The following is a 21296-nucleotide window of genomic DNA, read 5'->3' as shown; positions in this document are numbered from 1 at the left end:
ACAGGATGGAGCGGATAGAAAACAGCTGAGGCGCAGCTGGTTTCTGGCACCGCGACGGCTGGCGTCTTCCGTGTGTATATGCACGCAGCTGACGTGTGTGTACAGTACGGCCGTGGTAGAAAACAGAATCGAGATCGATTCTTAAAAAACGTTTTTAGAAGAGAGAATAACAAACGCGAGCGAACATCCATTTAGGTCCGGGGAGACCACTTGCTGGCGAAAGGTTTCCGACCGTTTCGGAAGCCATCAAAACTTTGTTCACAAGTTGCAATTTCTAGGATCGCAATTGATTCCGTTATTTAAAGGTTTCTGCTCGAATTGTCCATTGAAAGCAGCGATTCCATTTATCTACGAACCGTAGATGACCGGCATCCTCTGCTGATAAAACAATTAGCTGGTAGCACGGACGAGATATAGGAGTAGATACAGTATTTTTCTGTTTCACGAATTTATTTAATCTTGTTGGTAATGATAACGGAGCCTGCGACACCCGATCTTCGGGTGAGAAAAATTTACATCGGGTGGTAGGTCGCTTCTATACCTCGTCTGTACTTGGATTGCTCGGAGATGAACGCTGTGGTTGCATATCCACAGGGGTTGCTGGTCTCTGGTGCTAGATGGCGGTGTGGATACGTACTTGCCAGATACAATTTTAAATTCAAATTGCGGCCAAGCTAAAGGATGCTCTACGATCTAGAGTATTCTGGAGTCTAGTTTCGCAGCATGCGCATTTTCTAGGGGATTCAATCGTTTAATTGAACGAAAACGATCGTTCAGCCTCCTTCGCGGAAGATGTTGCTCCGTTCTATGGTACTTACCGCTACGGAATGATCAACTCTGCGCTACGGTGTATAAACAGCTTTATTCGTTATTCGACAATGATAAGCATTCACAGGCTCGCGATGTACAGCAATACGATTACAAGCTCGTTTGCTCTTTGGGCGATGGACTTTGGGGATCGTCCGAACGAGGAACATCGTTAATGATATTAATCGCGGCGGTATCAAAGCATCGATTACTCAGACTTTCTTCGACGATCTCCCCCGTCTTCGTTAATCTCTGATATTCAGTCGTCCCTGATATAGTACTTCCGGAACGAGTACTCTAACCGGTGTCGGACGTGCAGGAGGACGTTTCGGCGTTACTGTGATCGTTGTTGCTCTCCGTCGACGAACTATCGTTGCTCTTTATTCGTCGCTTCCGCAGCTTTGCAAACTGAAACTCCTCGACCGGCACTGTATACCAACAATTGAAGTGGTCATTAGTTTTCACGCGTAACGAACGGGTTTCGTGTCTGTTTTGTTTAAGGAACAGGGGACGATCGCAACTCCGTAAGATCGGGAAATAAAACGAAGCAACTGCGTCTAGCGGGATCAGAACGATAAACATCTATATTTCATTGAGCTGTACCGAAGCTTGGTTTCATTCCATTACAGTGTCACTCTTACGTTGCAGCCACGGTAGGTGTGCCGACTGTAACGATAGTCTCATTTGATGATGATCTACTTAGCGGATCGCGTACCATGGCTGTAACATGTACATGAGGTTATACTCTTAGTTACTAACGTAAAACGACGCGCAGTAACGTAACTATAATCTTTGCTCTTTGATACGCAACCGTATCGAACAGATTCTCATCGTTGATAACAGTTTCTTAAAACTCTTCTTGGGCTTACGTGAGGCTCCGTCTAAGATCTTTGTACATTGAACGCTACGTGTACGCACAACCGGTTCAATATCGTTATTGTTTTGTTACGGTGAAAGAAAGACTGCTCCGTCAACTTACACGTGAAAATAAATAGATTCGAGAGAGAGAGAGAGAGAGAGAGAGAGAGAGAGAAGAGAAAGAGAGAGAGAAAGAGAAATTGACTATTTAACAACCATTCTGTCCGTTCGTAATTACATCAGCAGGTACTTCAGTTAAATAAGGAGGAGAAAACCGTTACTATAAAAATAGAGAAATCTCAGTAACATTCTCGTTATGCTCGACAAAACGATCCTATTCGTAAAATGGTTCTCGGAACAATGGAATTAATCGGTACGATAGAGGCAGTTAAAGAAAAACGTGAATACTTCAACGACGAACGATTTGTCCGCGATTCAAGCACGTTTATCGCATGGTAATACGATTACTTGTAGATCAAGTTTGGTTACCATCAGAATCTGGATCTCGATCAGTAACATTTTGCGGTGTGGTCGGTAATGGAACGATTTCGGGTTCCAGCGGTTTTACTGGGCAGTCCACGTCCTCCACTATTACTTCTTCTGCCAGGCTGCTTCTTACAGCCTCTGTGTTGACAAAAACCATCGGGCACAAATGAACTAGATATAATTAACATTCCCTAAAGACAACGAGAAATGTTTATTCTACCATTGAATGCTTGAGGATACTGCTGACTCAGTTTGTTCTTTGCGATACGAATCCTTTTGAAAATGTAATCCAAATCCTTCTTCATCTCAATCAACAAGGCCGTGTGCTTCTTGAACTCCAATCCAGCAGTCTTTAGTCTATTTACAGATAACTGGTTGCAATTTGTTAGCATCTCGTTGGTCTTCTCAAATCTCTGCAGCCTGTAATATAAAGAAAAATTTTTTAGTGACAACAAACAATTATAACACGCAGACGTAATACGGAACTTCTTACATTTGCTTCTGAGCTCTTATCATAGATTCTACGTCCTGTTGATCGACGATACCAGCCAAACCCTGTATAAATACTTCCGGCGCGGTGTAATTTTGGAAGCATTCGAAACTCCCCGTATCCGATTCTGGTGTGCCTTGTGCAGTTGCCATTTTTTTCTTAAATCTCTATAGTTCGCAATAACAATACTTATCCTCGTGTGATTTCATTGTTGTCGTCTCCTGTCATCATTGTCCGTTCCAAGACGATGTTCCAATATACGTTCATTATAGTCGTCACGAGCATAGTCCTGATTATCAATTAACGACACTTGTATTAACGCAACGTCATAACAAATTAACATTAACCGTCAAACGGACTTTTTTCCATGAAATCATCGAGCACTCCAAACATTGCCATGAAGTATAAGTATAGATCGCACACTCTATATGTTTCCTCGGCCACAACGTGTACTTTATCAACCTTGTATCGACCGTGAATTCTAAAATTAATTATAGCCTCTTCTCGTGGACTACAGTTAATTAAAAGAATTATTTGTACGAGATTTCATCTAGCTACTTAATTAAAGCACCAAGTAAAGAATCTACGTTATTAAATTGAATTTTGAGCTGAAATTGTGATCAAATTTGGCCATTTTATATAATCAGTCGGTAGCGCAGGGATCACGGCGACGGAAATACACAAGGTGTCGATTCTATTCTTGCCATTTGTGTCGCTACTGTCAGTTACCGACGATTCGTTCGTCGGTGGAGCTACATGTAATCCCAAATCAATGGTAAGGCTGTCGTGTGTGTAATGTTAAACAGGAAAATGTTTTCGATCTGCAACTATAACGTTTCTTCTTGCTATTTACTTGATTGAAGTCGAGTTCATACCTTGGCCGAGCGCGCGATCTGCCCGAATAAACAAGCACAGCTTCACCTTCAACAGCTGTTTGAAGTCAAATGTTTTCACCAGGGTTTATAGCAGCCACAGCATTCAAATTTCTACAGTGACTGTTGTATCTTGAGCCGAAGCTTTGAAAATTTTGCGTGAGGAAAAACGAAAGTTCGAGAATCCAGCGTGCACATTTCTCCAGGCCAGAATGGCACAGAATATAAATCCATTTTATTCGTCTCAGAATGCGCCGAACAAAGCGACCGAGGAAAAACAGACCATACCGAAAGATAACCATGCAGTTAGTAAACGGTACGTAAGCTTTATTCGCAGTTTTCCGTTGAAGTTATCGGACAAATCTAATCCTGCACGAGTGCTATCATTTTTCATTCCTATCCGATCATTTGCTTTTCGTCACGTCGTTTATCAACGAGCGTTCTCCTAACATTAGAATGTTGACTATAACCTACCGTTTCGGGCGAAAAATTCGATATTAGATCGTCCTCAGCAGATACAGTCGAACCTCTACAGAGACAACAGTTTCCCCCAATCCTAGCAACCATCCTACGATTCGAATATTTCTCGAGAACTTCAAAAAACAAATTATCTGCAAGGATTTTGAGATTGGAGTTAGCAAAGTTTGGCTGTATTTGCGAATGTTTTCCAATAGGATTACTTGAGAATAATTTTTACTCCTTGCCCCAGACTGCAGAAGGAACTTATGGTTTTGATGATGTGCACGGAGAAAGGTGTCTCAGCCTTTCCCGATGGAGAAAATTTATTCAAATGGATTGGAACGATCACAGGACCAACGGACACTGTAATATCATCGCCTTGCGTATATCGATGCATCGATAGATATACTAGGCATTCTTTGTCACTGTATCTTTATTGCTGTTGTAGGTTTATGCAGGCCTTACGTACAAGTTGACATTGGAATTTCCTCACAGTTATCCATACAGTGCTCCAATAGTACGTTTTGCAACACCTTGTTTTCATCCAAATGTAGATGAAGTAGGTAACATTTGTTTGGACATACTAAAAGATAAATGGAGTGCTTTATACGATGTGCGTACTATATTGTTATCTATACAGTCTCTTCTTAGTGGTAAGCATACCTACATTCAGTCTGTGCCCGAAGGTGTTTCACGAGCCTTTGAAAACACTTAGCTGTTTCTCATTCTACAGAACCTAACAATAAAAGCCCACTGAATCCTCAAGCAGCCCACCTGTGGAGCGATCAAACAGAGTACAAGAAACACTTGATAGAAGAGTATAATAGAGCATTGATCCATGGTCAACAAGACTCATGATAAGTCCATTCTTATAATCATCTTGGCTGAGTTAATGTTTCTATTTCCGTCAGCGTTATTACTAGGTTTAAGGCATACAATGACCTGCTGCACCAAACTTATGAACTACATTATAAAAAGTTCAGTCTCCTGTTTCTTTTCTCTTTTGGTTTTCACATCGATGTAATTGTACCGCGCAAAGAGAGAGTCTAAAACCATTTTTATATCGTTCATTACATGTCACTCTTCTGTTGCTTAATTTCATAGAGTCGTCTGGGGAGACGGACAGAAATTTGTATCATGATTTTAAGGCTGTATATGCGGATTAAACAATTTTTGCATCATCAATTTGTATCAGAAACGTTTATTTATTATTCACTTTTAGTAATATATTTTGACTTTTCTATACATTTTAGAGTATTTCATACGTACTAGCTATATTCGATATTGCGTCATTTATCATTATTGTATAATTCGAAAATAAATATTTTAAACATTCATGCTCCTATATTCAATTATAATAATCCGCACAAATTCAGTTCGTCTCGAACGATAAGACAACTCACCGCGCAATCGTGATTAATCAGTACATATTTTCATCGAATTAGTAAGCTTAATAACCACCATTTGATCACTAACTTCACGAAATTGTAAAACCTATCGAGCTACCAGGCATCTTCATCGCCGGAAATTAATTAATTGCATAGCGGATGGTACTTCTCCGAAATGTTGGAACACCTTGTTTCTCCTAGCAATTCTCAACGATGTGTGATAAGTTACCCTATAAAATAAAAAAGTACTAGTAAGCACAAGTATATCACCAATACGTCCTTCGAGATGTTAATAGAATTTTAGAGTGCCAAACAATTGATTTATTAATGTATCTATAAAAGAAGATATAAATAAACATTTTCAACTAACATATGGAATGGTTTAATTTCTCTACTGCTATCTGGAACGTTCAAAGTCGTTCGAATGATCGAGGGTCATTATGCATCTGATAATGCGCTTGCTTGGATAAAAGGTGGGAAGGAGGGGGAAGTAAACGACTGACTCACGTTAGCCATGTTAGTGATGGCAGCGACATTTTGCCGACATTTCGTGCAGAAACTATCGATCGCACGACATGTTAAATCTTTCGCAGCATCCGTGTCAGAAATTTCGGGAAATCGAGATGATCAGGTACATGGCATACATCGAATAGAAAGGCTAGCAGAGATGAAGTCGATTTATATCTGTCCAATAGGAACGAAAAGTTAACGTGAACGGAGTCGACATCAATTATCTCAAGGTTGGAACTGGCGACCACGCTGTCCTGCTTCTACCCGGTGTAGCAGGTGAGACAAAACATCAAACCTAGCTATATGTTGAGCACATAGGCAGATAACGCTCTAGATAAATCTGTTTTAATCTAATATTTCTAGGCGAGTTAGATATTAGTTATGGAACGAACGACGATGTTGTGCCACAGGTTCAATATGGTCCCACTTCAAGCCTCAGATAGAGGGTTTCGACCGGCAGAAGTTTACCATAGTCGCATGGGAGCCCGTGGGCTACGGGAAATCAAGGCCACCGGACAGAACCTTCCCGGACGATTTTTTGCAACGCGATGCCATTGATGCTCGCGATCTAATGAAGGTTTTAGGGTTCACAAAGTTCTCAGTAGTTGGATGGAGCGACGGTGGCATAACCGTGCTGTTCCTCGCTGCGATGTTCCCCGAGAACGTCCGGAAAATGGTGTGCTTCGCAGGGAACGCCTACATAACACCGACGGAAATCGAAATTTACAAAAGTACGTTGTTCGTTTGTTAATGAATGCGATGTTCAATTGTCAAAGTCAATCTTGCTCAGAGTCCAGGGACTTCGACAGTTGGTCTGAGAAGCGGCGAGCGTCAATGATAACGGTCTATGGCGAGGAGTATTCGCGAAAATTGTGGGCCGACTGGGTCGACGCTTGCGACAGAATTTATGAAAAGCAGAATGGCAATTTATGCAAGGAATTGCTGCCGAAAATTCGATGTCCTACTTTCTTGCTCCACGGGGCCAAGGACCGCATGGTACTCGCGGAGCATCCTCTTTACCTGAAGCAACACATCCACGGCGCCAAGTGCGTGCACAAATGTTTTCTCAATGTACAGGTTTTCTGCTCGATTTTCAAGCATTCCCGGTTTCCAGGTTGAAGATCATGGAGGAAGGTCGGCACAGTATTCACCTGCAGTACCCCAAGGAGTTCAACGATCTCGTCACCGAATTTCTGCTCGAGTAATCGATCCCATTTATACTAAAATTATACATATTTTGATGCAATTCTGACTAGTAATTTTCGTGTCCGGTCAAAGTCGGTTCTCGATACATGTTCCAAGCAACGAAGTACACTGAATGCATTACGCAGCATGGAGGACACACGTGGGCTAACCGACGCCGGAATCGAGCCGGAGAAAGGAAGCCACGTGGGCGATCAGGTCTTTTCGTAGGCAACACCATCCGAAAATGTTCCTCGCCTGCATCGCGATTTTTACTTCCACAGAACAATATCACTGAGAAACTAGCTGGCCACTGGTGCGGATAGAGCCCTCCTGTTTCGGGCTGATGATTAGGGGTAGCGGTGACTCGACTGTAAAATAGTGCGATCTACGCGGACATCAAGGACCGCCCATCCGAAATATCCGCATTGCGCTCCGAACGAAAATCGATCCTCTCTCTCCCCCGAGCCGGCTACGCCCCGAAACCTCTGCCAGGACACAAAAGAACGCGTAACGAAACCCCGATATTTCACTCGGCACACAGACGTACAGGAAGGCCCCCCGAGAGAACTACCCCCATAAACTCCTCCAAAGACACTCGAAGTATGCTAACGCCGTAGAATTTAATTAGCACGATTTTAATCCGCGATGAAGCAGAATGGAAAGTCAGAAGCGTCTTATTAGGCACACTCTTTCAAGCAAACGATCTTTATATAACAAATACGTTTTTTTTTTACGTTTAACAATGTAAATTGCCGTTCGTTTTTCACAATCGATGAGAATACGGTGCAAGTCGGCGCTGTTTTCGGATTCGTACGGGATCAATAACGCCGAGCCGAGGGCAAACGCGTGAAGAAGCGACCGAAGGCAGAGGCTGCTCATTCAATTCAAATGAAAAGAAAGGAGGAAAAATGAAAGCAAAGGAATATAAAGCCTCGCGAAAGATGTAGGAGCCTGAGAAGCGAGCCGCTGCCAGATAGAAAGTTGTCTTGTGCCACTTGTTATATGGATAACAGAGCCCGGCGCAGAGGCCGACTGTTCTCGGTACGCTCTTGGTACGAGATCATCGTTTAGAATACCAGCCGGACGAGATTGCGTAATGCACGAAATCTAGGAGGGCAACGATAGTAACCCCGTGTAACCCGCGAGAAGCGTGTCGCTTCGAGATAACGGCGGATCGTTGCGCAAAATGGCAGCTCATCTGAAACAGTCTAATCTGTCCGAATCGACAGCGGCGAGATATCCGCGAAGTTTTCAGAGAATTGGCTAATTCGAGACCAGGAGGGAAAAAGGATAACGTGTGTATATGTATACATGTATATATATATACATGTATATATAATGCGTCGGGTGTGGCCAAATATGGCCAGACTACTTCGCGATTCGATCACGTAAACCTGTCCTTATTCTTTTCGTTCTTTCCTCGATCGGGTCCCCTCTCTCGGATGCATCTTTGCAACACCGGTAACCTTTATCCCTGCGGGAATCCTGGTAGAAAGCCGGCGGTATCGTTCCAGAAATAAAAGAACGCGACCGTGTTTAATGAGGCGAGCGAAAATCCGGAGCAATTCTAAGCGAAGCGAGCGGCCGCCGCCGCGCCGCGGAAATACATATTTATGTACCCACATACGCGATCGTACGTGACAAGCGTGTACATACTTTCGGCAAAAAGGACGATCCTTTCCCCGTCATCGAAGTCCCGGCACCGATCCGGTAAACGATTTCCCCCGAAAACAAACACCGTCGGCAACGAACATCGCGAATTTCGCGACTTGGAAACCGCGACTCCAGTATGCAAATGCCCGTCCCGTTATGGAGCTGCAGCAGACCGGCGTCGCCGCGATGACATCATTCCGAGATGTTACTTAATATCGTCGACGACAAAATTCGTTCGCCAGCGACCGCGCTCGATCGTGCTCCGGGAAATCTGATCGGCGTTTCGGTAATCTTTCTAAAGAGGAGAGGAGACCGCGGCAGCTCCGCCGTGAGAAAAGGGAAGAAATCGGCGATCGGGCACGAGTGATTCCGATGAGTCACAATCAGATTTCGTGCCTACCGTTATCGACTCGATCCTCTTTGGCCACGGCGAGACGTATCCCGCCCGTTGTCCTCCCGAGTAGAAAACGACACCATTTACGGTAGCTTGCGTCTCCGTTGTTGATCGTTTTCGATTCTGTATCGCGGGATCGCTCGAGAAAGTGGTCGCGCGTCAAAATCTTGGCCTCGATAGCCCTCGCTCGCTCCCAGGAACACGATCCTCCGCATCGTGGACCCTCGGAATTTCTATCGAAGTCGCAGAACGGGAGGATTCTACCATCGACGGTCGCTAAACGATAGCGCCCTGTCCGTCATTCATTGCCGAAGAGAAGGATTCTATTATTAGTTGTTACAAACCAACAGGAATTTACTAACGATCATTGCAAGAGGATTCTCCCATTAGTCAGCACCTAGCAAAAAGGTTCTACTTGTCGATGGTTATGGACCGAGAGAATTCTTTCGCCAGTCGTGGCGAAGCAAGAGCATTTACAATCAACCAATGCAGACGAAGAGGATTCTAACATCATTTATTGCGGGATAAGAGGATTCTATCATCAGTCGTTGTTTCGAACCTGAAGAGTTTACTACGAATTGCTCTGAGCCAAGAGGATTCTATCATCGGTCGTCGTTGAACAAGAAGACTCGAACCCAGAACGTTCCTCCATCTGTTCTCGAACGAATAGGGTTCTCTGCGGATTGCAGGGGCGCGCAAATGGTTATTAGGTCGGTGCAGCTACCTGGGGGGGGGGGGGGTGGCGATTTTGATCGGCCTAGACGCGTCGACGACGGTGTACACACGCTTGCGAAAATATTTAGACGTATCCGGCGTGCACGACATCCTCGGGATCAATAAAAGTTGAGGCGGGGCAAGGCCTGGCTCGTCGTTCCGACTCGGTTCTCCCGACTCGACGTTGACTGCCAGCTTCAAAACGCTCGAACGACTCCACACGACACTTTCGTTTGCCCTTACCGATCGATAAACGGCGAGGATCCCGGCCGAATTCACGTCGAACCCCTCGATTTTGGTCCCCAGCGAAGAGAGAACGGGCACGCGTGTCACCGCCGGCTAAACGCAACTTTCCGATTGTTTGCCCGCGCGCCGTTTATTCGGTTTTGTTGAAAATCGCCGGGTTTCTGGAAAGGTCGATAACATCGCGACTTAGCCACCCCCGTCGTCCTGACATGCGTGGACTATGTCGCGTTCGTTGTGTTTCCAGCGGCCAACGCCCACCGTCGATCGTGTCAATCGTCGACGGGGCTGCGAATTTCACGCGGAAATGAGCCGCGGCTATTAAATATTTCCCGGCGAGCCAGACAGCTGCCCGTCTGCCGCCGAACAAACGTATACATAGACGGGATCGCCGGCGCCGGTGGTGTGTATAGCTGCGAAATTCGATCGGTGCGGTGACGACGATAGCCACTTTTTTATCGCTGCGGAACAAAGCTGATAGCGGGCGATTTACAAGATACGGACTAGGTTGTTCGATTTACGGAGTTCGACTCAAAGATTGAGTACGGTTTAAATACTGTGGAGACTGGTCGACGATAAATGACTCGACCGACTTAATTGATGCTGATAACGAGTCTCTGAAAATATGATTCACGTTGCAAATCCGGCGTTGCGTAGGAGAGATCTCTGTCTTTTTCTTTTTATCCAGGGACTTTGTACCGGTGTAATTTTCAGACCGTTTTCCTGCGGAGACATTTAAGATGTCCGTGTTCGATGGATCGTCGTTAGCTAGACAACAACAAGCCATTTTTCTTTAGGCCGCAGGAACAGGCTCGACGTCTCGGCCTAAATTGGCCGTGATGTCACCGAGCGTTTATACACTCGCGGAGTCGTTTAATAGCACGGCCAACGAAGGACAATGAGAGTCGAGCTAATCTAGTCGAGCGTGTCCTCTTGAATCGATACCGTGTGCCACACGTGAAAGACTCGATCCGACACGCCGCGTTCGTCGAGGAAACGATCTGCACCGGGGCCCGATGAGCTGGCCCAGCCAGATATGTACAAGTCCCGCCGGTCCTATGGTCCACGTCCCCGAAAGAATGCAACCCGGTGCATAACCGAGCGCAATGGACGCCACAGCGAAACAGCCGCAGGCCGCAGCATACTGTTCGATCGTGCGACTGACCGGGAGTGTTCACCTCCGGTCGAGCACGCTCTCTTGTTCTTCTCTGAAATGTAATTCACGTCGATAATAATCCTGATCCCCTGTTACGGCGGGCCCGTTACGTGCACCTACTGCGTGTCTATCAGCCCGAGACTGTGTGTGCACGCGTGTAGGTGCGCGACCATACGCGGTAGATGAGCGCGCGGGCGTCTACACGATCGCGAGTGATTCTTTTATTTGCTCTCTCCTTTTTCCTCTTTTTTTCGGGACGAAGAAGTGAGTGATCCATACATGGTAACGGCGAGAAGACTGGCTTACACGTTGCAATCCGTAATCCACCCTACCTGCTCTCCTGTCGAGACTCGTTCACGCAGCCTGCCCGAACACGTCCTATCTCCTCTGGTCGTGTGTTCAACACCACGCACACCGTCGACACTTTCTGCATCCGTGCAGGCTGCGTTTCACTTGTGTCCGGCCCGTGTACCGGTTAATAAGTGGATTCTTCTCGCTGATGATTCCTGCCGTCGACCCGGCTCTTTAAAGTCCTGACCCCGAATTCTGCTTCGTATTCTGTCTCAGATACTGCCTCGAATTTTCCTTCGAAATCTGTCGCAAATTCCGCTACAATTTCTGTCTCAAATTCTATCTTGATTCTGTCTCAGATTCTATCTTGATTCTGTCTTAAATTCTGTCTCGAATTTTACCTTAATATCTGCGGCTTAGTATGCTAGTAGAAGATTTGCATAAACATGATACAGTACAATTTAGTTGAATAATCCAGTTTAACAAACTAGTTGAAGATATTAAGTTAGTTAGGTATTAAATCGACTAAGATATCAAATTAGTTAGTCGATTTAACAGAAACAGCGGGAATGTTGGTAATGATTTTTGCCAAGGCTAAATACATCTGCAAATTTTGATGATAGTTTTTAAGGGATGCTTTATGTAAGAAGCCGCCGTCTGGTCTGCTGTAAGATGCTCTCGATTAAACCCGCAATATTTGGGTGGGCGTGTACGACAGTGACTCACGTATCGACTTTTCTTCCGGACAGGTAGGGATAGGCGGGGGTGGGTTTAAGGCGAGCCATAGGTAAGGGAGGAAAAGACCGCAATGAGGTAACCGTTATACACCGCACGCAAGTCGCGAATACTACAGGCGTTTTTTTTTTTTTTTAAAACATACAAATATTTCGCGAAGCCTGTCTTAAAATGAAAAATGATCAGCGTCGGATGAACTCGCCGAATCATAGAAAAATGTGTAAGGAATCTAATCCTTGTACGGTCAACCCCTTGCGCGGGCAACCCTGCAGACATTCGCCTTCGTTCTCTCTATGCACATTATCGAGCTATTTTCAATATTTAAGTACTCGACACCATCGCAGACAAGTACCGTCGACATTACGAGCGATTCTCGGTCCTGATCGTCGCATTCGTTCGGGATAAAAATCGTCGGGCAACCACGCCCGGAAATCGATGACAGTACGGACACAATAGCAACATCAGCTCGGCAGAATGTTAATTATTCGGGCATCGGTGTGGACGATCATCGAGCAAACGTTCGCGAATGATCTGGACGGGCAACGGTGTTTCTGCCGGCCTTTAAATCAATGTTTTCTCGGGGAGGGCCGGCTCTCTGTTAGCAGCCAAGAAAAAGAGGTCGCGTTCGTGGGTTGAGGATATCGGTGGTCCTCGTTGGTTTTGGCGAATCGAAAATTTTCAACGATGTCACATCCATTCGCCGACGGCTGGGGCGCAGGCTCGGCAGAGCGTAGCAGTTGGCATGTTGGCAACGCTGCCGACGCCGGGCCGGTGAAACGGTGGTGGTGTCCCGACCAATCGGAACGGTCGCTGATGCCACCTCCCCTCTCCCCGCCGCTGTCCGGTCGAAGCTTGAAAATCTGTAACGGACGCCGGTGCCAGGGCATATTCGTTTGCGGGCTCTCGTGACGAGTTAGCGTGCATCCCGTTGTTCGTACAAGTACAGTCACCAGCGAGTTTTCGAAGCAGTTCTTAACAAACTACCGAGCAACATGAGGGAAATCGTCCACATTCAAGCTGGCCAGTGCGGAAACCAAATTGGCGCTAAGGTGAGTGCCGAGAATTCCTTCGAGAAATCCCTCGCACTCTTCTGACCGCGTGTAACGCGAACGCCACTTTGTCCGATGCTCTCATAACCGGTCGTCCTTGTACTGTATTATCCCGAACCGAACAGTTTCCCATCGTTCTGATCGCCGATCGTACGAAGTCTCGGGTAACGCGATTCCAAACTAGATTAAACTACGTAATCGAGGAATATCGGGAGAGATAATGTTAGACCACGAATACGCCATCTTTCTGCATTCTTCGAACGAGACGTTCTCGAAAGTAGCGCGACCCGATGGACATTTCTTATCTGCCACAGTGTTTGCAGAAAAAGTGGAGGCGGACAAAGAGCCACGAAGAGCGTGGCTGGTATGCGAAAAAATCGTGTACGGTCGAAGACCTGTCATGGCGACAGAACTACGCCGGCCGGCGAGTATCCTAACGGTTTTTTCCGGCGAGGCGCCGCACCGGACGTGGCGTTGTCGTCAAGCGTTCTATTGCGCTCCTGTTCGCAGCTCCGTCGTTCGAATTTTTTCGAAATTCGAACGAGGGAGACGTCACGAGCAGGCACTTTTTCCAGAAAAATTCGTAAAATTATTTCGATTGGACGATACTCGTCCGCTGGGTGTGGCTGTCTCCGGGCGTCGAAATACACCGGGTTGATGCGGCAGTGGAATCGAACGATTGCGCGCGCATTCGGTGCTTCTCTCTCTCTCTCTCTTTCTCGCGACTCGTTCTCTACCGTCGTTCTCTCTCATCTGCGTTTTTCTTGCGAGACTGATGCAGACATGCGCCATTATTCGCTCGCCGTTCGAAACGACCGTTTTTTCCTTACTCGACGGAGATTGACGTTTATGAACGTTCCGCCGGGACAGAAAAATAATGTACCGCTATAATCTCTGAACAACAGTATAGTTTTTTCTATTCAGTTTCAAAGTAGCGGAATTTATTCTTCGAAGTTAAATCTCCTATGACCGATAGATTGACTCAGCTTAAAATAATTGAATGATGAGACAATGTAGGCGTTTATTTTGCATACATTTTATTTCAGACGAAACCGTGAGATATTTCTGCTGTATATGAACGTCACAGTTAAACGCTACAGCAATTAATCATCATTTATTGGAATATTCTAGAAACATAAAATATTTATTTCAATCCCATGCGAATAAATAAATTTAAATTTCTATTTTAAAAAATTGCAGTCATTTTTATTCTTATTTAGAATTATGTAAATCTTCGTGGATTAATCGAACAAAAATTGGTAGCTAATAAAATTGCGGATCATATTCTGAACAGGCTCTAGGTGCCACTACTGCAGTAATAAGTGCACTTGGGAAGTATTCGCGCGATATCTTGGAGGTCGTGCGACGAGAAAATATTATATAATATAGACAATTATCACGGGAACTGACTCGGGAGATTGGGGTACGATCCGACCGGCTGTAGTCACGCTCTCATAGTTTTCAAGGTTGTTTCATTGAGTCAACGTCCGCTTCCCTGGTTAGCTGCATCTTCGTCTATTGTCGCGATATCGATTTTCAATCCGAGACGTATCTTCTCGTAGGAACCGAGAGCAGCAGCTCTCTGTCCTGAACTGGAAGCAGTTGTGCAACGATTACAGTTCTGTCCATTCAGGGATCCTGTGGTCCAAGGACATCGAGTCTTGCGTGGCACAGCAACGCTTCCAAATAAAGAAAGAAGATATCCTCTTCTCGCGTCGTCGTCGTTTCGCGTCACCTCGGCCTGATTCGGGCTATCTAAATTCGCTTTTCTAAACTCGCTTCGTTTCCAATCGTTGCCGCGGTCGGTACAATGATCCGTGTAGAATACAGTCGATGATCGCGTAGCCTCCATCTGCTCGAAGAGCCATCTGCTGCTAGCTAGACCGTTCGGAGGGTCGCAAAGAAAAGAGTCGTAGAGCAGCTGCCAGGGGGAAGGCAAATTGTAGTTCCGTTACTAACTAGCGCCGCCGCCATTTTGTTGCTTTTCCAGCAGGTCCGTTCCACTCGTCGTTGCCTCAGTTTCTCGCGCTCGCAATCTGTAAATGTATTTCTAGACCAAATATTACGATTCTTCAATTGTTATATTCTCAATTATATTCCAAAGTTGCTTCTTTTACTCTGGCTCGCAGCTTCCTTCTGCTCTCGACGCCTTAAAATTCCCCGAGTCGAAAATACAGATGAAAAGAAAGTGGAAGTCCTCGGGGTGGGCGGTGGCGCCTAACATGCTTTCGAGATGTCCCCCGAATTTCTGCGGCGAGTAAACAAGGGGGGAGGAGAGAGAGAGAGAGAGAGTCGTCCGGTGCATAAATCGGTTCGAATTGTGTTATGCTAATTGCACCGGGTTCGGTGTGTTACGGTCTTCGCTTCTATATATAGCGATGACATTGGTGACTCATATCTCGCTACAGCAATACATGTACATTGCGTGTACAGGTAGAACTGGTGGGAGGTAACAGGGCTGGGCGATCTTAGCTTCCCACTAACGATATTCATATATGGTCACACCGCTCGATACAGGCGTCGTTTCCATGTAGGACGGTCGTCGTAGTGGATCACGTAGGCGTTCGCGATCGCGTTCGGCCGAATTCACCGGATCGGGCAATTACCCAACGAGTTTGTCGAGTCTCGAAGTCGCCTCGATTAGATTTTGTCTTCCTTTGATCTTGCGATAATAGACTCTGCAACGTTTCGACCTACGATAACGTCGCGGACGAGATAATGTACGCCAGCTGTTCAACCTTACACTTGATCGAATACCACACGCTTGACAAATAGAAACAATTAAGCCCCGACCGCATACTTGGCTACCTGGTTGAAGGATAGAGAGACGCGCGTCCGCGGCACTCGCCGCGATTTCCAGAAATACACCGGGCGGGTCTTTGAACTACAGCGAAGAGAGTGCACTCTTCTAGGTAGCAGCAGACTGTGCTCTGCTTCGCTGCATTTTCGTGCTACGCATTCGTTCGCGTCGAAGTAAACGTTGCGCCGAGGAGGTACCGTGGTAAAACACAAAACTCGCTGGTCCGATAATTAATCTCGTTCGGCAGACACGAGTGGGCGCGCGCGCGCACGCACGCATGCTTGCATCGGGAAAGAATACAAACAAACGTAGTCGGGAGGAAGAGGAAGGAACACCTCTTATTCGCCGAGGTTCTTAATGAACGTGCGTATTACGAGTAATTACACGCGAGCTATTCAACGACGAGGTCGACGAACCGCGTTCTCGGTCGATACTATGGAACACTGGAAACGGATGTCGGAGAATAGTCGCGCGGAGAAAGCGTCGCCGGGAATTATCATATCCACCTCCTCCCTGCGTATCCTGTAATTGAATAATCCGGCACTAGAATGTGCAACGACAAAATGGATTTCTTCGAGGATTATTACTTCTCCGGTAATTATCACGTACCCTTTGAACATCCTTCCATCCACTACCTTGTCCGACAAGAGCACCGAACAGAAATCCACAAGAAACCAACGACCACAAATTTATCAAGACCTCCTGATTCACTACAGCTTCCGACCCTACCAATGATGTTAATTATCTTTATTATATTTCCGGGTACTAATGACGGACTTGTTTCACAGTTTTGGGAAATAATCAGCGACGAGCATGGCATCGACCCGACTGGAACCTACCACGGAGACTCGGATCTCCAGTTGGAACGCATCAACGTTTACTACAATGAAGCCTCCGGCGGCAAATATGTACCACGCGCCATCCTCGTCGATCTTGAGCCAGGAACCATGGACTCCGTCCGCTCGGGACCTTTCGGACAGATCTTCAGACCCGACAACTTCGTGTTCGGTCAGTCTGGAGCTGGCAACAACTGGGCGAAAGGACACTACACCGAAGGCGCTGAGTTGGTAGACTCTGTGCTCGACGTAGTCAGGAAGGAGGCTGAGAGCTGCGACTGCCTGCAAGGTTTTCAGCTGACCCACTCCCTCGGCGGCGGCACCGGTTCCGGTATGGGTACCCTGCTGATCTCAAAGATCCGCGAGGAATACCCCGACAGAATCATGAACACATACTCAGTCGTCCCGTCTCCGAAAGTATCGGACACTGTCGTCGAACCGTACAATGCCACTCTCTCCGTTCATCAACTCGTCGAGAACACGGACGAAACCTACTGTATTGACAACGAGGCCCTGTACGATATCTGCTTCCGCACTCTGAAACTGTCCACGCCCACCTACGGTGACCTGAACCATCTCGTATCCCTCACAATGTCCGGCGTGACGACCTGCCTCAGGTTCCCCGGTCAGCTGAACGCTGACTTGAGAAAACTCGCCGTCAACATGGTACCGTTCCCGCGTCTCCACTTCTTCATGCCCGGATTCGCTCCTCTGACCTCACGCGGCAGCCAACAGTACAGAGCACTCTCGGTGCCCGAGCTCACCCAACAGATGTTCGACGCGAAGAACATGATGGCCGCGTGCGACCCCAGACACGGAAGGTACCTCACGGTAGCCGCCATCTTCCGTGGCAGGATGTCGATGAAGGAGGTCGACGAACAGATGCTAAATATCCAGAACAAGAACAGCTCGTACTTCGTCGAGTGGATCCCGAACAACGTGAAGACAGCCGTCTGCGACATTCCGCCTCGTGGACTCAAGATGTCCGCGACGTTCATCGGCAACTCAACCGCCATCCAAGAGCTGTTCAAGAGAATCTCCGAGCAGTTCACCGCCATGTTCAGGAGAAAGGCTTTCCTCCATTGGTACACCGGAGAGGGTATGGACGAGATGGAGTTCACCGAAGCCGAGTCGAACATGAACGATCTGGTCTCAGAGTACCAGCAATACCAGGAAGCTACCGCGGACGAGGACGCAGAGTTCGACGAGGAACAAGAGGCCGAGGTCGACGAGAACTAAAGACCTGCCAAGACAACTGCCCTGTTATCTCTCTCACTCATGCTCTGCTTCTTAACTCTGCGTTACCTCCCTCGTCCCCTCGTTCCCTGTATTTTTTATTTCTTTTTTACAGACTGTTCTCTGTCCACCATGGCAATTTCACGAACAGGCGCACCTTAACGGCTCCTCCCGCCCCCCCGAATTTACTTTCGTACTCGCCGAATTATTCGAAAGGAATTTTCTTTGGATTGTCGTTTCTGTGTCCTATGTTGTCCTCCCTGTTTATCTATTTTTTTTTCGTCGTTTCTCATTCGATTTTTACTGTTTGCAAGGTGCGTCTCTGTATCCAGTGTATAACCGCTGACGCGGTCCACCACCGTTTATAAATAAATTATTATGATATAAGCGTATGTTTTATAAGGAACAACCCCCATTTATAACTAGCCTTATAAGTAACGCATCAGACGATTGGTTTTTTGTATTTATGAAACTACAATTGTAGATCTGAATAAAGTGGATCATTCAGCCCACGAATGCCAATATGAACCTTGATTGACGCTGTTTTGTCTGTATCACCGATGATTCCGTCGATCAGTACTTTATCGATCCTAGCTCGGAAGTAAAATGTTGCATTTAGAGCTATTAGAATCCCTAGAGATGCGCTAGTATCGAGAATATTGTCCTAAAAACGGAGCAGGTCGTCCAGATTGCATGCAACGAATCGTTAATTAGCGAGCGGGTCAATTAATTAGCATCGTGTCGCCATCTATCGATGAACAACGTCATCGGAAGCGTTCACTGTACTGGTACAATCGTGCTGCAGATACCGGATTTATTGGCCAATTACGAAAAGAAATCGATCGCCAATTAGTTCCGGTCAGCATCGCGTTTTCTTTTGATTTCGTATTGCGACGACTAGATAAATATAGAGCGAAGAAGAGTCCAAACAAGATCGGATCGAACACGGTACACGCGCTAATGAAAATGTTCGAAGAACAAGCATTCCGTATCAATGGCGAAACGCTCGCGACAGGATGCGAACAGTTTGCGGTTTGCGTAGATTGCACGTTGTTTAGAGGTTTCGTTGGAATTTTAACCGCAGCCAGGCCTATCGGCTAACCAAATAACGGACTAATGTGATACAGTTAAGCCAGTGGCATCGATTTGGATCGAAAACTGTTCTCTGTCTCTGGATTCCTTTCTAAATATCAATGTAACATACATTCTCTTGGCTGAAAACATCTTCGAGAACGTGCAAAATATATTTTACTTTATAATGTACAGCGGAGAGAGAGATTCGTCGAATGCCAAATGTACGTGTACCACCTGTATTCGTCGCAGAGATATTAATAATGTATATATTCGCAATTAACCCCGAAGATTAATCTATCTATCATTTGCAGAAAACATTTTCGAAAACATGCGAAATGTTTCTGCTCCATAAACTGCAACGAAGAAATTCGTCAACCGTTAAATACCTAAATATTCATCGCAGAAATGGTTGCGATTAGTCCCGAAGGGTAACCCTTTAACCCCTTCACCGATAGCAATCAGAGTAGCGATCCCCGAGGGAATTACATTAACCTAATTAGCTCGTCGAATTCTTCTTCATTTTAGAATGCCCCGCGACAAACATTTAAACCTGCCTACCGTGTACGGGCGGAAGACCGTCAACGGGGGAATTGTAATTAATAAGAGGGTAAATCAAGATAAAAGGCGGAGGACGCGGTATCGCAATCAAGATCATAGTCGGGCAAAGGAGAGGAGAAATTCCGTCTGGCTGGCCGGCTGTGGCGTACACGGGAAAATTCGTGTCGCATCCTACCAATATGTCGTCCCGCACGACCATTCGTTGGATAAATAAATGAAACGAGCTGGGGCGGTTTCTGTTCGACAAAGCCCAAGAGAAGGAGTCAGTGGCATGACTCATCGTCCGGCTATACGTGGCTGCGTGCGGCTCGTTGTCGTCGTCGTCTCGCTCCGCGAATTCGATCCACTCCGAGACGCCACGTACTAATTGCAAAGTGTATTGTACTTTGCGGCGCGACAACCTCGATTGTTCTTTTCAATCTGAAAAATCACGCGCTACGAGTCACCGCGATTCGACGACAATTTCGTCGAAAGATTCGGGAACATCACTCTTTGCCACGTGGGGGAGTTTAATTACTCGCGAAGATCGGCTGGAACTTCAAGCTAAGATGGCAATTTAGAATTAAAGCAGATTCAAAATTACAGCGGCTTAGAAATTATAGCAGCTTCAAAATTAGAGCAGCTTCGAAATTAGAGCAGCCTCAAAATTACAGCAGCTTTGAAATTAAAGCAGCTTCAGATTTAAAACAACTACAAATTAGAGCAGCTTCAAACTTGAAATAACCTGCGACCTAAGTTATCTCTGAACTTAAAGTTTACAAACGTTCGACCACAAATGCCGGGAACACCTGCAACCGTCTAGGAAAGCAACAAAATGCATTGCGATTAGAACAAATGCGGGCGAATGATAACGCGCCGCCGTTAGTCGAGATACCCCGGGCATTTTCGTAGAGGAAAACGAGGAGCACCGAGTCGGAAAGAGGATCGGGGGATGGGGCGAGAGATAGGGACGAGGTTACAATAATAGAAGAAGGGTTTTTACAGCGGCAGGGGATCGTTGACGCGCAGCTGGAGACAAAACTTCGTCTCGGTTATCATCCTTTCCGACCGAGAAATGAGTCACCCACACGGCCGAGAGGCCAGAAACCCGGTTGCTCTCGAGCATCGAACGACTCGCAGAACTTCGGAATCCGTGGTATTCGTCGAGATCAGGCAATTTCGGGTGCCGCAAGGCCGCACCGAAAGACGTTCACGCTCTACCGGCACTTCCGTCGAGTGCTCCTTCAGTTCATCGAACAGGAAATCCTGTCGGCATTTCCTCTTTATTATGGCGGTCCTGGTGACTGGACTCCGAACTGCGGATTTTATGCATGCGCCCAAAAAATGTTCCGAGCTTTTCTCGATTTGTTTACTTTATCAAGGGTTTTTCGATGATTTCACAGATTTCTTAATTCGAGCATATAATTATGTGTATTTTTAGGTAAACTATATTATGGTTGCGCGTGAACGAGAGATCGAGTAAAGCATGGTGTGTTTGAAGAGGACCAAGTTCAAACTCGAAA

General features: G+C 46.3%; 4 protein-coding genes and 1 long non-coding RNA gene across 7 annotated transcripts; 3 read left to right on the top strand and 2 right to left on the bottom strand.

Moving 5' to 3' along the window:
• Window positions 1-843: 843 nt before the first annotated feature.
• Window positions 844-3056, bottom strand: LOC117227196 (kxDL motif-containing protein CG10681). 2 transcript variants are annotated; one of them, XM_033482214.2, is made up of 4 exons: window positions 2645-3055; window positions 2372-2571; window positions 2155-2289; window positions 844-1235 (listed from the first exon to the last, which is right to left on the bottom strand). In XM_033482214.2, the coding sequence occupies exons 1-4, from the start codon at window positions 2791-2793 to the stop codon at window positions 1105-1107; spliced, it is 615 nt and encodes a 204-aa protein (XP_033338105.1). In that variant the 5' UTR covers window positions 2794-3055; the 3' UTR covers window positions 844-1104. The 2 variants fall into 2 exon arrangements, with proteins under 2 accessions (XP_033338105.1, XP_033338107.1); XM_033482216.2 differs by lacking the exon at window positions 844-1235 and adding an exon at window positions 1366-1527 and having other exon boundaries at window positions 2645-3056.
• Window positions 3057-3311: 255 nt separating this feature from the next.
• vih (ubiquitin conjugating enzyme vih) lies at window positions 3312-5729 on the top strand. Of its 2 annotated transcripts, none has more exons than XM_076518478.1 (5): window positions 3312-3416; window positions 3505-3829; window positions 4223-4337; window positions 4421-4625; window positions 4706-5729. In XM_076518478.1, exons 2-5 carry the CDS (start codon window positions 3726-3728, stop codon window positions 4828-4830), a joined length of 549 nt encoding a protein of 182 aa, XP_076374593.1. In that variant the 5' UTR covers window positions 3312-3416; window positions 3505-3725; the 3' UTR covers window positions 4831-5729. The 2 variants fall into 2 exon arrangements, with proteins under 2 accessions (XP_076374593.1, XP_033338108.1); XM_033482217.2 differs by having other exon boundaries at window positions 3317-3416; window positions 3599-3829.
• On the bottom strand, window positions 5154-5861 carry LOC117227199 (uncharacterized). Its single transcript, XR_004492012.2, has 2 exons — window positions 5731-5861; window positions 5154-5590 (listed from the first exon to the last, which is right to left on the bottom strand). It is a non-coding gene; the product is annotated as an uncharacterized LOC117227199 (long non-coding RNA).
• On the top strand, window positions 5835-7116 carry LOC117227195 (serine hydrolase BPHL). The gene is made up of 5 exons (XM_033482213.2): window positions 5835-5991; window positions 6056-6146; window positions 6281-6601; window positions 6661-6916; window positions 6985-7116. The coding sequence occupies exons 1-5, from the start codon at window positions 5875-5877 to the stop codon at window positions 7073-7075; spliced, it is 876 nt and encodes a 291-aa protein (XP_033338104.2). The 5' UTR covers window positions 5835-5874; the 3' UTR covers window positions 7076-7116.
• A 5997-nt stretch (window positions 7117-13113) lies between these two features.
• Window positions 13114-18696, top strand: LOC117227191 (tubulin beta-1 chain). The gene is made up of 2 exons (XM_033482209.2): window positions 13114-13290; window positions 16879-18696. The coding sequence occupies exons 1-2, from the start codon at window positions 13234-13236 to the stop codon at window positions 18163-18165; spliced, it is 1344 nt and encodes a 447-aa protein (XP_033338100.1). The 5' UTR covers window positions 13114-13233; the 3' UTR covers window positions 18166-18696.
• Window positions 18697-21296: the final 2600 nt, after the last annotated feature.

Source organism: Megalopta genalis, chromosome 2 (assembly GCF_051020955.1).
Source record: "Megalopta genalis isolate 19385.01 chromosome 2, iyMegGena1_principal, whole genome shotgun sequence".
In the NCBI taxonomy this organism is placed as follows: domain Eukaryota; kingdom Metazoa; phylum Arthropoda; class Insecta; order Hymenoptera; family Halictidae; genus Megalopta; species Megalopta genalis.
Note: the sequence above shows the minus strand (reverse complement) of the source record. Positions and strands in the feature narration are given on the sequence as shown.

Coding starts and splice junctions, on each gene's coding strand:
- LOC117227196 (XM_033482214.2), bottom strand. CDS start 2,793: ATGGCAACTGCACAAGGCACACCAGAATCGGATACGGGGAGTTTCGAA. Junction 2,572..2,644: donor ATAAGAGCTCAGAAGCAAAT/GTAAGAAGTTCC, acceptor TTTATATTACAG/GCTGCAGAGATTTGAGAAGA. Junction 2,290..2,371: donor GTATCCTCAAGCATTCAATG/GTAGAATAAACA, acceptor TTGTCAACACAG/AGGCTGTAAGAAGCAGCCTG.
- LOC117227195 (XM_033482213.2), top strand. CDS start 5,875: ATGTTAGTGATGGCAGCGACATTTTGCCGACATTTCGTGCAGAAACTA. Junction 6,147..6,280: donor GCTTCTACCCGGTGTAGCAG/GTGAGACAAAAC, acceptor GTTGTGCCACAG/GTTCAATATGGTCCCACTTC. Junction 6,602..6,660: donor GGAAATCGAAATTTACAAAA/GTACGTTGTTCG, acceptor AATCTTGCTCAG/AGTCCAGGGACTTCGACAGT.
- LOC117227191 (XM_033482209.2), top strand. CDS start 13,234: ATGAGGGAAATCGTCCACATTCAAGCTGGCCAGTGCGGAAACCAAATT. Junction 13,291..16,878: donor GAAACCAAATTGGCGCTAAG/GTGAGTGCCGAG, acceptor CTTGTTTCACAG/TTTTGGGAAATAATCAGCGA.
- vih (XM_076518478.1), top strand. CDS start 3,726: ATGGCACAGAATATAAATCCATTTTATTCGTCTCAGAATGCGCCGAAC. Junction 3,830..4,222: donor AACCATGCAGTTAGTAAACG/GTACGTAAGCTT, acceptor TCCTTGCCCCAG/ACTGCAGAAGGAACTTATGG. Junction 4,338..4,420: donor TCACAGGACCAACGGACACT/GTAATATCATCG, acceptor TTGCTGTTGTAG/GTTTATGCAGGCCTTACGTA.